At 39.5% G+C, this 17,507-nt stretch overlaps 3 protein-coding genes across 5 annotated transcripts; 1 reads left to right on the top strand and 2 right to left on the bottom strand.

Moving 5' to 3' along the window:
- The first annotated feature begins 561 nt into the window (after nt 1–561).
- On the top strand, nt 562–7,898 carry coq8ab (coenzyme Q8A, genome duplicate b). Of its 2 annotated transcripts, XM_077560158.1 has the most exons (15): nt 562–828; nt 908–1,022; nt 1,349–1,579; nt 1,681–1,747; nt 1,869–1,943; nt 2,463–2,588; nt 2,794–2,879; nt 2,958–3,098; nt 3,427–3,508; nt 3,986–4,079; nt 5,380–5,521; nt 5,604–5,711; nt 5,781–5,846; nt 6,681–6,767; nt 7,467–7,898. In XM_077560158.1, exons 2-15 carry the CDS (start codon nt 930–932, stop codon nt 7,749–7,751), a joined length of 1,683 nt encoding a protein of 560 aa, XP_077416284.1. In that variant the 5' UTR covers nt 562–828; nt 908–929; the 3' UTR covers nt 7,752–7,898. The 2 variants fall into 2 exon arrangements, with proteins under 2 accessions (XP_077416284.1, XP_077416285.1); XM_077560159.1 differs by lacking the exons at nt 562–828; nt 908–1,022 and having other exon boundaries at nt 1,431–1,572.
- Nucleotides 6,380–12,377, bottom strand: LOC144048127 (proton-coupled zinc antiporter SLC30A2-like). Its single transcript, XM_077560160.1, has 9 exons — nt 12,243–12,377; nt 12,011–12,162; nt 11,771–11,917; nt 10,410–10,563; nt 10,163–10,334; nt 8,950–9,055; nt 8,746–8,880; nt 8,538–8,675; nt 6,380–6,771 (listed from the first exon to the last, which is right to left on the bottom strand). Exons 1-8 carry the CDS (start codon nt 12,290–12,292, stop codon nt 8,554–8,556), a joined length of 1,038 nt encoding a protein of 345 aa, XP_077416286.1. The 5' UTR covers nt 12,293–12,377; the 3' UTR covers nt 6,380–6,771; nt 8,538–8,553.
- An 11-nt stretch (nt 12,378–12,388) lies between these two features.
- On the bottom strand, nt 12,389–17,492 carry dnajc5gb (DnaJ (Hsp40) homolog, subfamily C, member 5 gamma b). 2 transcript variants are annotated; one of them, XM_077560162.1, is made up of 6 exons: nt 17,310–17,492; nt 16,308–16,444; nt 15,412–15,625; nt 15,190–15,343; nt 14,270–14,347; nt 12,389–13,992 (listed from the first exon to the last, which is right to left on the bottom strand). In XM_077560162.1, exons 2-6 carry the CDS (start codon nt 16,418–16,420, stop codon nt 13,889–13,891), a joined length of 663 nt encoding a protein of 220 aa, XP_077416288.1. In that variant the 5' UTR covers nt 16,421–16,444; nt 17,310–17,492; the 3' UTR covers nt 12,389–13,888. The 2 variants fall into 2 exon arrangements, with proteins under 2 accessions (XP_077416288.1, XP_077416289.1); XM_077560163.1 differs by lacking the exon at nt 14,270–14,347.
- Between the last annotated feature and the right edge of the window lie 15 nt (nt 17,493–17,507).

The raw sequence follows: 17,507 nt of genomic DNA, 5'->3' as shown, positions 1-17,507 counted from the left end.
CTTCTTATGACGTGAGCACAACACTTTTGAGACCACTTTATCTATCATGACCAATGGTTCTAGTGTACTTTTTGTCATTATTTGTCACAAGAGGGAATTAAATATGAAAGTAGCACATCAGTTTTACACAAATGTTATACTGTACAGTGAAAACATCGGACCTGCGACGTCACTGAATGTACTTCAAATGCAAAAAGATAACAAACAAAAAAAACTCATCGATTATGTCGTTTGTCACTATTCGACCATATATAGTGTAAATTCTTTTCATGACATTTAAAAAAAAATCTACTTGAAAAGCACTCCGTTATAAATAAACACAAATATTCCGTTCGCCCAGCATTCACAATACTATTAAGCCTTAAAAAACAACAACAACGTTTTTTATCCAAAATGATTGTTGCAATAAGAGAGAGTCACTGCAGTAGTTGCAAAATAGTGACCAATATAGTAATCCCACCCTTATCTTATTGCTACTTTGTGCTGTCGAAAAAGCGGAAGCAACTTTTCCGCTGCGGTGAGCACGTCGTGAACGCCTCACGCGTGTCCACTTCAGGGACCGCCCCTTCCTCCGGACACGTCAACCGTCACGTAGCCCACCGCAGGCGGCTGTTGCTGAGTGAGAGACTTTTCGCTTGGAATGGTTGAACTTTACCTCATTTGGACGCCCCCCTCGCCCACTGCTACACACCCACCCCGAGGGTCTAGCCACCTTTTCGGCTAGAAAAGTGTCGTCCGTTGGGGCCAAGTGGGCGACGGAGTGTGGACGACTTGACACGACGTCGAATCAAATGAAGGTGAACCGCGCGTGTCTTCTCAACTTCGGCGGTGAGTTTATGACTTCATTACGATATTAAACTTTTTAACGACTAAAAGGTCAACTTAGGAGTCGACGTGTGCGTTCCAGGTGTGAGTCGCGGTCGGGCACCATGACGGGTCTGACCTGGAGGATCCAGGTGGTGGGCCGGACTACGGCGGGATGCTTGGCCGGCGGAGGGAGCTTCCATCACGGATGTTTGAGGGTGAGTGCTACCGCCGGTTGCTCCGCATAACAATGTCATAATTTCTTCAAGCTGCTAATTTTTCTTAAAAAAAATAATAAAAAAAATCAGACTTTCAAGCTTTTTTTTTTTTTGTCGCAAAAGAAATGGAAAATTTCACACATTCATTGATTTGAAAAAAAAAACGCGGATAAAATGTTCCTTAAATTTGCCTAAAATGGCGCAACACTAAAAAGTACATGCATACCTCAATTTTCAATGTTTACCTTTTGATTCAGTAAATGTAAATAATACAAATGTATCAAATCAAATCAAAACTCTAATGAACAATTTTTTTCTCCTTTCAGGAAACGTTAAGAAAACAGCAGGAATTCCGCGGATACTCCTCCGTCGCCGGCGGTCCGAATAATGGCGGGGAGGCCCGTAGAACTGGTACCAAGTGGGCCGGGTGGCGCCCGGCGTGCGGCCCCTGCAGGACGCTGACTCAGGACAACTCGTCTGCAGGGAAGCTGACTGAGGAAGACATGAACAAAGCGAGGAGCGCCAAGAGCGCTCATCTCAACCCCTACAAGCAAGTGGTAGACTTCAAATTTTACTTTATGGATTAATTTATGCATATATTATTTTTGAAAAGCATTGTTGATTACACCCCCCCCCCCCCCTCCTATTTTTATTTCAGCTCTGTAAGACTGCGCGAGAGAGGAAAGTGCCCGTTACTCGGATTGGACGCCTGATGAGTTTTGGAGGTAAAGTCTTGAACAGGGAAAGATGTATGTGTAGAATTCACAGATTATGTGTCATGATATTTTAGCAGAGGTAAAATAAACTGCTTGCAGTTGAAATTTGATACTGCTTTTATTCCGGCAGGCCTGGCGGTGGGACTTGGCATCGGCGCAATTGCAGAAGTGGCCAAGAAGACGTTCAAACCTCAACCACAACAAGGTTGTAAAAGGAGGAATTTTATTGGCTGATAAAGTGTTTAACAACTTTGTTTACGGCGATTGCGTTTTTAATTCATCTGTCGGTTCTCGCAGTGTTTCCATAAGATGTCATGAAGCCTCTAAACATGTTACGTAGCGTTTTATGAAGCAAGTTATTAGCATTTTTATGAGGTGTAAACGTCATAAAATACTGGACCATGCTGGAAGGAGCTTTTTTTTTTCTTTTTCTTTAAGTGAGCGAAGATAAACCGACTGAGGCCTGATTTTTTTCTCTCTCTCCTTTCTTTCAATACGAGAGAGCACTGCCAAGGCAAAATGGCTGCTTCAAACCAAAATGGTGGTTTTTCGTTGTCTTTCCCGGCAGGACTTTTTAAGATTTGTATTTATTTTTATTCTAATTCAATTCTACTCATGATAGATAGACAAGTGACCCAAATTCCATACGCTGCTTTGGGGTTTGAATTTCAAATATTTCCACTTCTTAGTAGCCATAATTAAATGTTGTGTTTTTGTCCACCAGACCAAAAAAAATCTGTCCTGGATTCCAACGCTTTCCTGTCCGAAACCAACGTGGAGAGAATCGTGCGGACGCTGTGCAAAGTTCGGGGGGCGGCACTCAAACTGGGACAGATGCTCAGTATTCAAGGTGGGACATCGAATACCACTGCTTTTGCCGCATCATTCGAACCAAAATGGCGGACTTGCTGTGGAACTTTTTTGTCCGTCCACGCAAAACAGACCCGCCGAGCCAATTTCACGTTGCTCAAAGAAAATGACCTGAATTATTTTTAACACTAGAAGATGTTCCGAGCCAAAGTGTCGACTCAAAACATGCAAATCTGTCTTTGTAGACGACGCCTTCATCAACCCTCAGCTGGCCAAAATCTTCGAGCGGGTTCGACAGAGCGCCGACTTCATGCCCACCAAACAGATGATGGTAAATGAATCGACACCGAACCGAAGTACGTATCGTGTGAGACGTTTGTGACGCCGAGTGCCTCGTTGTTGTCTGCAGAAGGTGATCAACGGCGACCTGGGCCCAAACTGGCGGGAGAGGCTGGAATACTTTGAGGAGAAGCCGTTCGCCGCCGCCTCCATCGGTCAAGTGCATCTCGCCAGGATGAACGACGGCAGAGACGTCGCCATGAAGGTTCAGGTACAAAACGCGTGTATGGATCTTCCCATTTCAATACTCAACTACAAATGTGCAAAAGTACGTTTTTAGAAGGTTTTGGATTCAGAGCACAAACTAGTAACGGTAGCCTTAAAAAATCCAACATAGCCTTAAATCTGCAAATGTAGTTTTTTTTTTTTTTATTACAAAAAAAATACAAACTAGAAAAACATTTCTGTATTCCTTATTTTATTTTTTGATTTGCTGTAAATAACCACTTTTAATGTGGTTTAGAATATATATGAACAACATAACAGGTGACAAAATTGTCAGAATATCATTTTCTTTTTTTTTTGCCCCCCGCCGACAGTATCCTGGCGTGTCCAAGAGTATTGACAGCGATGTGAACAACATCATGACGGCTTTGAGTTTAAGTAATGCGCTGCCTGAAGGTAAACGAGACGGTTGACATTTTTATCCTGTTTTTATCATTTTTAAAAAATAGCCCAAAAACCAACAAAAATGTCTGCCCCGACCCCAAAAAACAAAGGAAAAGTCCTTTTTGTGTTTTTGATAATTTTCTTCATTTCTATTTTGATCTACAAAAACAAGAAAAAAAATCAAATTCTAATCCATAATAATTAATTATGGATTAATTTGATCTTATATTAGTTGATTAATCATTACATATCTAAAAAAGGATTTAATTTCATTTAAAATACTGTATATTTTTATCAACGTATAATCATCTGAAAACACCAAATATTTTTGATTGAGTTTTTTTTTGTCCTTTTTTTTTTTTACATTTGTCTGAAAAATAAAATTTGTTTATCGCAAATAACCACCCCCCCCCCCCCCCCGATATAAAATGCATTCTTTTATTTGTATTTTTTTAAACTAAAATTGTATATTGCTATATTTTTGGTCAGGTCTGTTCCCTGAGCATCTTATCGAGGTCATGAGCAGAGAGCTGACGCTGGAATGCGATTACGTCAAAGAGGCCAAATGTTGCACAAAGTTCCAGTGAGTGTCTCGCAATTTTTATTTTTTATTTTTTATTTTTTTACTCTTACCACACGACATCATATCAAATCGCTTCCATGTGACTGCGTCGTATCTCCTCTGTTACAACTTCATATCTGCTCGCTTTGTTCTGCTTCTCTGTGATTGACTGCATTCATTGAAAGGTGCGCTTTTACAGAAGCATATTGCAAAAAAAAAAGGTAATAGTGATAAATATCACGTAGCGTGATAACTTTTCTTGTTAAAATGTTAAACTTATCACGTTACGTAAAACGCATCTATCACATTAAAATTAACAACTGGTGTAGGAAAAAATCAATATTGTATTTTAGCTGGATTTTTTTTTTCTTCTATGTAATTTTTTAAATCCAAAAAGTTTCAGAGAATGGGTGAGTTTTTCATATTTTTTATTCATATTAACTCATTCACTGCCAAAAATTCATTAAAAAAAAAAAGATTATTAAAAAACTAGGGGTGAAAGGCGATTACATTTTTTTAATCGTATTTTATCGCATGACTTCACTAGTTAACTCACGATTAATCACAAATTTTATGTCGGTTCTAAATGTACAATAACAAAAGTTCTAAGTTTTTATAATCTTGTTACCAAAAGAGGAAAAAAAATGTTGAACTAATAGAAATAGTTCAAATGATTTTTTGACGTTTATAACCATCAATGGCAGTGAATCAATTAAAATGAAAATAAAAAGATTATTAAAAATTCAGGGCGTCGGGCGTCTTAATTAATCGAATGACTTTACTAGTTAACTCCCGATTAAGGACATTTTATATTTGTTCGAAATGTACAGTTAAAACATTTTTTAGGTTTTTGTTAACAAAAGTGGGAAAAAAAGTTAAACTAATAGAAATAGTTCAAATTATTTTTTGATGTCAATGGTAGTGAATGAGTTAAAAAAGTGAATTTTGAAGGGAAAAAAAATTACAAATTTTGAAAAAGAATTGTTTGACACTTAAAGACTTTAAGAAAAATGTACATATTTTGTGTTTCAGTGTTTTTTATCTCAGAGAAAAAATATAAATTTTTGTTATAAAAACAAACAAAGGTTTTAATTTTTATCCACAGTAAATGTCTGATAAAACTGATATAAATAATGAAAATAAGAGTTTTTTCTTTTTTGTGACAAATTTAAGTATTGTGGTCATCTACAATCATAAATTCCTAGTAGAAAATGAAGTGAGGAGTTCTTAAAAAAAGAAAAAAAGTCACCCATGAAAATGACATCCTGCTAGTGACACCTGCTGGCAAGTACTTGAACTTGCATCTTTGGGTTTGTGTCAGAGAGTTGCTGAAGGACCACCCGTTCTTCTACGTGCCCGACGTAATCGCCGAGCTGAGCAGCCATCGCGTGCTCACCACCACGCTGGTCAGCGGCTTTCCCCTCGACCGCGCCGCCGACCTCCCCCAGGAACTCAGGAACGAGGTAACGTCCAGGACGTTCCCACCCAGGTTCGCGATTGTTCAAACCATGGTAGCTAAATTGTTTCTTCCGCTCACTCTTGCAGATCTGTGAGCAAATCCTCCTTTTGTGCCTGAGGGAACTTTTCGAGTTCCGCTTCATGCAGACGGACCCCAACTGGTCCAATTTCTTCTATGACCCGCAAACGCACAAGGTCCGCTGGACTTTGACTTGATTCTGCCTCCATTTGGATTCGTTTTGTCTAACAATATTGCGTCAACAGGTGGCGCTGCTGGACTTTGGAGCCACACGGGAATTTGACAAAAGTTTCACAGACATCTACATTGAGGTGAGAAGACTTTGTGCCATGTTCTCAATAAGTACAATCGGTTTGTTTTTTGTTTTTTTTGTTTTTCCTGGTTCGTTTTAATCGTCAAGCATTAGTTTGGCTTGCCCCAAATTTTGGTGCAATTAAAAATCTGATTTATGAGTATATAATTCTTATCAGATATTTATATATATATATATATATTTTTTTTTTTTGATTTGAAGAAAATGGAATAGAAAAACAAAGCACTATCTTCCAAAAACAGCATTCCATTTTATTTGAGTATTTTTAAAAGTTTATCTGAAAAAAATACGTAAATATTTTTCAGATACAAAACAATGTTGAATATGAATGTTTTTGTTTTTCAGAAATTTGTAAAAAAAAAAAAAATCTTTGATACATTACATTTTATTGTTCATATGAATAACAAATCTTTTTTCTTTTTTTTTGTCCAAAAGACCCCCCCCCCCAAAAAAAACTTTTTTTTTTATATATATATATATATAGATATATTTTTTTTTAAATATTCTTTTAGGACAATATATTTGTCGTCTTTGTTTTACAGATAAAAAATGGGGAAAAAAATTAAAACTCTGGAAATTTGGGCTGAATACTTGACAAATGTATCTGAAAACCCCCCATTTATTATAGTTCCCCCCATTCCACAGATGCCAAACATTTATCATTTCTAATTATGAGAGAGAGAAAAAAATCACTAAAACTGGGGCAGGACACACAAAACACAAAAAAGACCTAATAAGACGTTAGTGTGTGAAACTTGATTAGTGAAAAAAAATTGCCTCAACATTTTCTTTCTCCCGACATTTGCCCTGACGATCATTCTGATTTTTGTAGGTTATCAACGCAGCCGCCCATCAAAATCGAGAGGAGGTCCTGCAGCGATCCAGAGAGATGAAGTTCCTCACCGGATTTGAATCCAAGGTAGCTTGCAAAAAGAGAAAAAACATGGCCAATTTTTTTCTTTTTTTTAAACTAGGGGTTAGTAATGTAAAACCCTAGTTTGAAACCCTAACCCTGATTTGAAACCCTAACCCTGATTTGAAACCCTAGTTTGAAACCCTAACCCTAATTTGAAACCCTAGTTTGAAACCCCAACCCTAAAGTAAAACCCTAGTTTGAAACCTTAATCCTAGTTTGAAACCTTAACCCTAGTTTGAAACCCTAATATAAAACCCCATTTTGAAACCCTAACCCTAATTTGAAACCCTAGTTTGAAAGCCTAACCCTAATGTAAAACCCTAGTTTGAAACCCTAACCCTAATTTGAAACCCTAAACCTAATTTGAAACCCTAGTTTGAAAGCCTAACCCTAATGTAAAACCCTAGTTTGAAACCCTAACCCTAAAGTAAAACCCTAGTTTGAAACCTTAACCCTAGTTTGAAACCCTAACCCTAATTTGAAAACGTAGTTTGAAACCCCAACCCTAATTTGAAAAACTAGTTTGAAACCCTAACCCTAATGTAAAACCCTAGTTTGAAACCCTAACCCTAATGTAAAACCCTAGTTTGAAACCCTAACCCTAGTTTGAAACCCTAACCCTAGTTTGAAACCCTAGGGTTTTACATTAGGGTTAGGGTTTCAAACTAGGGTTTTACAACTCCTGGTCCTCTTGTGTGGAAGGCGATGGAGGACGCCCACGTGGACGCCGTGATGATCCTGGGCGAGGCCTTCTCGTCGACGCGGCCGTTTGACTTTGGCACTCAGAGCACCACCGAGCGAATCCACCGCCTCATCCCAGTGATGCTTCGCCAACGCCTCACGCCGCCGCCCGAGGAGACGTACTCGCTGCACCGCAAGATGGGCGGCTCCTTCCTGGTCTGTTCCAAGCTCAATGCCCAAGTGGCGTGCGGGGACATGTTTCGAGAAGCCTACGCACGCTACTGGCAGGACGGACGGCCCAACTGAGGACTATTTTTGGACCCGTCCTCCATTTTGAGACGTACAATTTGATTGCCACCAAGTGACACAGAACAAACGGGGTCTTGATGATCTTTGTGATTGTACAAGTGGTGTACCACTGCATTAATACTTTTAATAAATTAATAAAATGTCTGATTGATTCCTTTTGATTGTTAGGTAAAATAATAGTAGAAAAGTTTCTCTTACATTTTGATTTTTAAACCCAAAACAATATCCAGCTGCATATATTTCATGTTTTTTTTTTCTATGAACCAAAAGAATGAAAATAGACAATTTTTAGGCAAATCTTTACCTAAAAATTAAACTTATATTTAATAAATATAACAAAACTTGGGTTAGCTATATTTTATTTTTCAACTTTTTGCAGGTGTTTGGGGGGAAAAAAAAATTCTTGTTTTTTTATTATCAGAAAAATTAAATTTTGTATTTTGGGCAATTTTTTAAAATAAAAAATTCAATAAATAATTTTTTGTGCCATTTATCAAAAACGTTTGGTGTTTGGCAATTTGGATATTTTTAATACATTTTGTCCAATTAAAAACTTTTACTTAATCATGATTGTCATATTTTTAAAGGACTCATTTCGTGGTCTCTAGCTCTATCTCTATCCTATAATCATTTAAAAAACAATTTCTCTCCCTTCATTCAAAAACGGGACATTTCTAATTGACAGTGCAGAAAAACGGATGATGACTTTCAAAATGAAAGCAATTGTTTTATTTTCGATTCGATTTCGCAAAGAACAGGTAGCACATGTTTCAAAATGTCCACCTGCTCTCCTTGTTCATCACGCTTTGGCCTGCGAGGTTCCGGAAGGTTCCACTTGGACTGTGACGGCGGTCAAGCCGAAATCAGAGCGCAAGAGCTTTGTGGCCCTCTTGAGGACGACGTATGGATCGGCACCTTCCTCTAAAGAGGGAAATGTACATGATTGATTGTTGCATATGACGTTAAATACATCCTTCTGAAAAATTACTACCTGCTGCGACGTGCACGCAAAGCAAAGCGTGCGTCATGTCCAGGCTCCACACGTGAAGGCGATGGAGCGACGACACGCCCGGCAGGGACAGCAGAGCGTCGCGCACGGAGGCTACGCTGACGCCGGGCGGAGCGCCTGCGGGCAAACGAAACCGCCGGCGCCAGGACTTTGACGGGAAAAAGTTAGGACGAGGTCATTCCTTACCGTCCATCAGCACTCGGAAAACATCCCGGGCGGTGGGAAAGGTGGTCCACATGACCACGAGGGAGAAGAGCAGCGTGCAGATGGGGTCGGCCGCTTTACACTCGGGCTGCCAGGAAGTAATATCAAGTGAAGTTTATTTTTAGAGATAGTCAGTCACAAAAGAGTCTCAAAGTTGACAAATTGACGACATCCCCTCTTAAACGCAAAAGGGCAAGGAAAAAAAACACATCAGGAAATAAGATACAATATTGAAATAATAATAAATAAATAAGCCATCAGGATTTTTTTTTTATCCTCAAAAATTTGACGTACTGAATATCATCACCCTCTTAAAATAAGTTATTTTGACAAACATTTTTTTTTTTTGCATTAAACGTCTCAAAATGCTCAAAATTAGCTACATCCTAAGTCAAACCATTATATCCCTGAAATTAAATTAATTAATAATTATATAATTAATAATATCATACGAGTATGTGGTCAAGTTTGTCAGGTTTTCTGAAAACAAAAACAAAAAAACAACAAAAAACTATGAAAAAAATGACCATTATTGAAGCAGTTAAAAAATATATTTTCTTGAAAATTCTATTATGTAAAATATTCATTTGTGTAGAAATGTGATCTTCTAAAAATATAACAATAAATATATTTAAAAAAATATATATATATAATTATTTTTATTTATACTTTGTCTAAACCCCCCCAGAACTTTCTGAAAACTTGAATAAAATATACAAACTCTTTCATAAGAATGAAATATGCAAATTCCTTTTAAAAAATAAACTCTTTTTTGCAAAAAAATAAAAAATACATGACATTTTGGCATTTTTTTCCCCTCCCAAAAAATTCACCTGTTTCTCTCAAAAATTGAACTATTTTCTTGAAAATAATTTTTTCCTCATATACCGGTATATATTTATTACTTTGTTCGAACTAACTTTTATCCTCAAAAACAAGACACTAGTCAAAATGCAGTTTCACAAAAGTATGGTTCTTTCATGAAAGTTCACTTTAAAATGTAAACATATAAAGCAATTAATTGTCAGATATAAACCAACAACTTTTTAACTATTTTTTTCTCAACAATATGACGGCTTTAATCTCCCAATTTGAACTTTCTTTCCATTGTTGCTCTAATACTCAACTTGTCTGTGACTTATGACAACTGACCAAGAAGAAAGAAAAAAAAAAAAGACAAAAAAAGACAACTGACCCAGAAGTGGATGATGGCGGCCGCCAGCAGAACGCCGACACTCTGGATCAGGTCTCCCACCGCGTGGACGCAAGCGGCCTTCACGCTGGCGTTACCGTGGCGATGGCCCCCACCCCGCCGCTCCTCGCCGTGGCTGTGCGAGACGCCCGACTGATGGAGAAGGAGCACCATCCTAAACGACGGGAGCGGGCGCGGTGAGGAAGGATGCGGAGAAGCGGGCGCCAGACGAACGCAGCGGCGCGCTCACAGGACGTTGACGGCCACGCCGCAGCCCGAAGTCAGCAGCATGATGTCGGCGTCGATGTCGTAGTCGCCGTCGGAGATGCGCTGAGCGGCCGACCACACCAGCACAGCCGTCACCGCCCAGATGGACGACAGAGACAGAAGCATGCCCACCACCTCTGTTGGACGATGTGAAGAAGGTCATGGACCGGGTTCGACAGCAATAAAGCTTTTGAGGGGTTTATAAAAAAAAAAAAAAAATGTATATGGTATTTTTTAGGGCTGGGTATCAATTCAAATTTCCTCAATTGATTTGTTTTCGAGTCACAGGAGTTCAGTTCGATTCTTCCCGATTCGATTCCCTTCAAATCAATCTGATATTTATTAATTATGGATCATCAATTCTTCTTAACTTATTTGTTTTTTTTTTAACTTTGTCCTTCACTCCCAAAAACGTGTATATACGTTTTTTTTATGCTAAAGCATATATAAAGATTTGCTACAGCTTCTGACATGAGGTCACTTAAAGCAATGGTAGTTGTTACATAAAAACGGTCAGGGGGTGGCAGCAGAGTATAAGAGATCAGCCATTTTGCAACAAGCTCTTTCCCCCATTATTTTCAACAGGTTTGTGACTAATGATGAAACTTTTTGGTAGGTTCCATGTTTTTATAACAATAGGGAGTGAATGAGTTAAATATCAAGGGCATGATTAAAAACTCCCCAAACATTAAATTCCAAATTACATTTTACGGAGGCAGTAACTGGTGAAATGATTTAGTTTATTAATGAAAGTAACACACAAACATTGACATCAGCAAGGATGAGATGAAAATATTTTCATAATTCTAATTCAAGAATTGTAAATATAAATTAAAAAGATTATGAATTCTCTTAAAGTGCAAAAAGTCTGATATTTCATAATGTAAGAAAATACTTTTAAACTCATGTGAACAGTAAATTTCAGGAAAACAGTCAAATAAAAAAATACAATAAAAAATATTCGGTCTAAAATTCGATTTTTTTGTGAATTTATGGGAAGAAGAGATTTTAAAATAATCGACTCACGGTTTTATGAATCGATATCAGGCTCAAAAATGAAAAACGATTTGATATCAATGATTCGAGATTTTAAACCCAGCCCTATTGGTAGTATTTATATTGCTAAAATAACATAACATTTAATCAAGTACTGGTAACTAACGATACAGAAGTAATATTTTCTTTAAGACATAAAAACTCTAAATATGAACTAACCATTGAAATTAAAATTAGATTATGACGTTTGACGACTATAGTCGTCATTGGCAGCGAATGAGTTACTATTGGAACCAACAGAACCACCACAACTTTCAAAAAAGGCTTAACGCTGCCTTATCCACTGACCGGCTCGGCGCCACCCGTAAGTCAGGGTGCGAGTGGCCGTGCGTCCTGAGACCCACAGAGAGAAAATGCTCAGCGAGATGCTGCCTGCGTCGCTCAGGAGATGCGCCGCGTCTGTCATGATGGCCAGACTGCGTGCGGCGTAACCGCCTAGAGTGAGGAGGGGGGGGCGGGTTCCATTTTAAAATATATCAAGACAACATAGCTGAAAAGTTCAAAGTGCAATCATCATCATCATCTCACCGAGAACCTCCGCAACCATGAAAAGCAGGCTGATGAGCAAAGCGACCGCGAGTCTCTTCCCGGCCCGCCGCCTGTCGCCGGCCCCCACCGTGTCCAACTGGCCACCATCGCCGCAGGACCACCCCTCGTCTTCGCTGCCCTCCGAGTCCGAACTGAGACAACAGGAAAAAAGTGCGTAAATGTTGAGCGGAAGAATCCGTAAAAAAAAAAAAAGAAGAAGCAATAAACAGACCAGGAAAGCGTGTCCAGCAAGACTTGCTTCTCCGACTCGGCGGCCGCCATGGAAGTGTGGGAAAACGGCAACCTGTCCACACTCGCGCTATCGGACTGAAAGGGGGGGGGGGTGGGGGGGGGAGATAATGCTACAAGCAGACTGCGTTCAGTGACACCTGAGTTTATTCCATCAGAAACGAAAAAAAAAGAAAACTTTTTACAGCATTGGGCAAGCAGATACACACGGGAATGTCAAAAAAAAAAAAAAAAAAAGACACATTCAAGTTATTGTAGACTACAACGACTTTAAATACATTTCTCACGTCGGACCGCTTGGCACACGCACTCCAAAAAATAATAATCACAATTTAACTTTATCGCAGGTACATGTTGGATAGAAGTGAAAGAAACAAATGAACTCCAATGAAGTCATTTTTCTGCTCATACAAAAACTAAAATCAGAAAATGTTTGGCTTGGCACGTGGCGACGATATAATAGTGGTTACGTACGCACGACTCACAAAAGAAGTCGGGGATATTTCCGAATGAGCCCAAAACAAATCGCAGGTGAACTTAATCTGACCTTGATGTCCGACTATTCAGTCCTTTTGCTACTTTGTGCACAACTTGCTGTTCTCCAACAAGAAGATGAACGTCAAACTTCGTAACAGTTTATTTAGTCCGTGAATCCACAAAATATATTTCTTCATCGGCAGGCCGCAAAACGTGCAGCGAGACTGCAAGGGTCACGGGAAAAGAGAGGTCGTCGGACATCTTTGGAAAGGAATGAGTTGCCTCGTGGCGCCGTGTGCGTTCAAAAGGTCAAATGGAGTTCACCCCGGAAAGGTTACAGCGAGTTTTGCACAATATTCCCAATTTTTGTGTGAGTAATGTATAAAGACAAAATGGCATCCTGCTATTGGGTGACGTTGAATATCACAAGCGTGATTCGTCATCATCGGCGTCGGTTGTTTACGTTGGTTTATTTTGGCACGATGAACGCAAAGTGTTTTTAGATGGCACTCTCCCAGAACAAAAAAAAAAATTATTAAAAATATGTATCGATATATATGTGCATAAATCTTAGGTCACCAGTAGTTTTGTTCTTACAATGAACCTTTTCCACAGCAGTCAATATGACTTGTAAAACTAACTATGAGGACACAAAACCAACTAACTACCCGCAAACCTTTTGTGTGTGTGTGGGGGGGGGGGGGGGGTAAAGGGTGCACGACATCATCGTAGTCGCTCCATTTTGGTGCTTTTGTTAACCATGTGATTCAATACGGTACCATCGGAAACGGAAACGCTAACTTCAAACGACAGATGGACAAACTGACCAAAATACAAAAGCTCGCCGGTATGTGATAAGCAATCTGGGTTAAGAAAGAATACGTCAATGTCATTTAAAAAATATAAATACAATATATTTGGCCCACCCCTGTATAAGGATCTTTTCCAACATTGTTAAAAACAACAAAAATCTGATGGCGGCCTGAGACTTCCTGCGCAGTCGAGTATAAAACACGAGTGGATCCGAAAGCAAACCCTGTGGCACCTCCAAAAAACCCCCAAAGAAATGCCGATGTAAACAAATAAAGCCTCTCCGACGTTGCCATAAAAAAACAGGATTCCAAACTTCTGAGACGTTTCGGAAGAAGCGATTCACTCTTCCACCGTCAGATGGACGCCGGCCGCGTTGGCGTCGGCGGAGGAGGACATCGAGCCGTTGCTGGCGTGGGGTTGAATCACGATGGGTGTGTCCTCACCTGCGGCGGTAAAGTGGCAGAAACGGGATTAAAAGAAGGTCTTAACGCAAAACGTATCTACAGCTTTAACAGAGGTGCGAGTGACGTGCAAGTCGGAACTTTCAAGTCATTAACTGGGTTAAGCAAGTCAAGTCTCATGGATGGCAACTCAAAGTTACGCTTTTTAACGTCTTGGACACAAACATTTGGCGTGCTCGCCCATCCATCAAGTGTGAATTAAAAAAAAACTCTTTTGTGAGCTGCCCGTTTCTGAAAATGTGCCGACACGCAACTTTACCTGACGTGGCTTCAGCTTTGCCGGAAGCGTCTGCGTCGGCGGACGAGCTCGGCTGAATAACAATTACAGCGTCTCGTGCTGTAAAAAGTAACGCAACACAATTCAGGAAGACTCACCTTTTTAAATTGGAAGAGTCAGAAGTCTGAAATGTCCCTGTTTTCGTGAATGCACCTTCTAGCACAGGATTTTTTTTTTTTTGTCAGAATAAAATTGTGATAACAGATTCATCGGATTATTAATTAAAAAACGCTTTGACTATACTTGGTCCTTTAGGATTTGTTTAACTTTACTACAGAATAACCTGCAAAAATGGTGTGCTCTTTTTTGGCCATTTTTGGGGATGTCATTATCTTCTCATTTCTCATTTTGTACTGCATTGGTTTAATTTTTTTTAAAAGGGGGAAAAAAATTGAAAAAAAGTTTTTTTTTGGGGGGGGGGTCGAAAAAAGAGAGGTTAGTTGGGGTTTTTTTGTCTTTAATGCAGCATGCGGGAACCATTTTTGAGACAGAGTCTGAGGTCTGCAATGTCCTAGCGTTTAGTGAACGCACCATGCAGGAGCCCTTTCAGTAAGTGCGTAAGTTAAGAGATTAGTTAGAGCTCTGAAAACATTCTTGGTTTTCTTGAAGGAAACAGCAGGACGCATAAATAAATATGCACAGAGATACGAACCCGAGTCAGAGATTTGAAATTTCCTTACTCTTCCTGAACGTACTAGCATGCGACATCTTTGAATTTACAGAGAAAATGACCCGAGCCAGAGGTATGACACGTCCTCATTTGTAGAGAATGCACGGGATAAAGAACCACGTCAAGGTCTGAAATTTCCCCGTTTTTCTTGAATGCAGCATGCGGGAGACCTTCTTGTAAATGCGCAGGGGTGACCAAAGTGGGTCTAAAAAGACGGAACGCTGCCGCTCACCTTCCTCCTGCTCTCTGATCTCCGCCTCCAGGTCCTCCGGGTCCACGTAGAATTCTCTCTCGTCCTCCTCAGAAGACTTGCACTTGCCGCAGCAGAAGCAGCAGCAGAAGAAGCAGCAGCAGCAGGTGAAGATGCCGCAACACACCAGCATGGCCTGAAGGGGCAGCGTAAGCGTCAATAGTCTTCCAATGTCTGATTGAAAGTTTGCGGTGCGCAACTCGCCTTGAACCAGGTCTTGGACATGAGGAAGTAGTACTTGACGCTCTCGTCGCCAAACTGCTCGGCCACGTAGAGGCCCATGGAGCCGTACTCGTCGTAGATCTTGCGCTTGTTCTCGTCGCTCAGGATGGAGTTGGCGTTGTTGATCTCCTTGAATTTGTCCGCCGCTTCGGGGTTGTCGGGGTTCTTGTCCGGGTGGTGCCGCAGGGCCAGCTTCCTGCGTGAAGCGCCACCGCGCAAAAATCAGGGACTTGAGCTCAGTGGAGAGCTAAAGCAAAATTTGGGCCCATCGTAGCTTTAATCCAGCTCAATGAGTATTGACATGGTGAAGAATCTTGTGACTTGTAATTTTGTTATTATTTCCCAATAGATTAAATAAATTCATTCATCTCATTAAAAAAAAAAAAATTAACAAATAAAAACCTATAGAACCCAATGCATCATTTTCCCTTGCATGAAATTAATGGCAAATTTCTATTTTTCTAATTACTAGTTCCTGATCGTAAAGCGGACTCTAAAGAGGGCAGTAAACACAAGTACTGACACCTTGAAATAAGGCCAGGTATCGATACTCGGCCATACCTAAAGTATTTTTTTTCATCAAATAGCTAAGTATATTTAAATAATATATTGTACATAACTCAATTTAAAAATGAGTATTTATAATTTATTAATTAAAATAATGTATTATTAAAATATAATTTAGAGGTGTGACAATTGACAACTAATCAATGATGAAATTAATCGATCATTATTTTGATAATGGATTAATTGTTAAAAGCCCCAGTTTATTTTAAAATTACCCAAATACTCGGAATTACAGTTTAAACTCAGAACAAATGAATTCACTTCAGATAAATAACTACATTATCAACAACTGTGAACACAGTCAAACCCACCTGTAGGCCTTCTTTATCTCCTCGGGCGATGCTCCCTTCTGCAAGCCCAGGATTTTGTACAGGCTGTCCCCTGCAGTGGACATTTTGCGCTGAGGTTTGTTGGGGTCGTCCATGTTGGAGGTTTTGGTGAAAAGAAGCTATAATGTCAAAAAAAAGAAAGAAGACAGCACACCTTTTTCTTTATTGAAGTTAAATGAGGAAGTCAATGAACTAGCTAAAAAATAGGAAGTAAATCATGTTGACATCTTATTTGAGAAGGATGTCCGTAAAGTATATTTTCATATTAACGATGTTTATTGTACTCAGTGGTTATGAATGTTGTCACACTGCATTTGCACCACGTTGGGGACTGAATTTTTGTGAAAAGAAAGAAACTTGGCAAGAAAAGAAATCGATTGCGTCTTGATGAGCTTCATGCAACTGATGACGCACATGTGAAGATTTATTCAAGGTGGCAAAAACCCTTCAATATATATCGGTACTCCTCATTTTGTAATGGTTTCCAAAGCTTGGTCTAATGTTTGCTTTTGTAATAAATGTGTAGACTTTATGGACATCCTGTACCTTAAAGAAATTTACAGCCACCATGTCACAAAATGAGCAGGTGTGCCACGGGAAACGAATATATTTTTGTTCGTCTGCGTTTTTGTTTGGTGGCGTGGCGGGAGGTTTTGCTACACTAATTTGTGTGTGTTGCCTCAATACAAAGTTGGGAAACATTGCTTTAAATAATGGTTACCGGCATTTTATCATTTTTCCAACTGTCACTGTAATGAAATGTGTAACAAAAATTGTTACATTTCCATTTCCTGCCTCTGTCACTTCTTACTCCGCCGCTGAAAATGTACATTTGAGTAAAAAGGTTGCAGTTATAAAACTGGACTTTAACCTGAATAAAATAATTACGGGAATTGTATGTCAAACACTGCTGCCGGGGTGAACTTTCGACAGAGTGCTAAGCTAACTTTAGCACAACCGTAGTCTTAAAAAGTAGTTTCTTACCCTCAGGACGAATTATTATCGGCGTTTTTGTGGTCAGTTCATCGAGTCAAAATACTCTACGCCGGTTGGCTTGTCAATTTTGACCCATGGAGTGTCGTTGACCCGCAGGTTGTCACTAATAATTCACCGGCGTCCTCCACATCATTACTGAGTGGGAGAGCCTATAAGAGCAGGAAGCTATAAGGCTAGTTAGCCAAC

The sequence above is a fragment of the Vanacampus margaritifer genome, chromosome 1 (genome assembly GCF_051991255.1).
Source record: "Vanacampus margaritifer isolate UIUO_Vmar chromosome 1, RoL_Vmar_1.0, whole genome shotgun sequence".
Taxonomy (NCBI): domain Eukaryota; kingdom Metazoa; phylum Chordata; class Actinopteri; order Syngnathiformes; family Syngnathidae; genus Vanacampus; species Vanacampus margaritifer.
The sequence above is the reverse complement of the archived record's forward strand: the minus strand, read 5'-3'. Positions and strand labels throughout refer to the sequence as shown.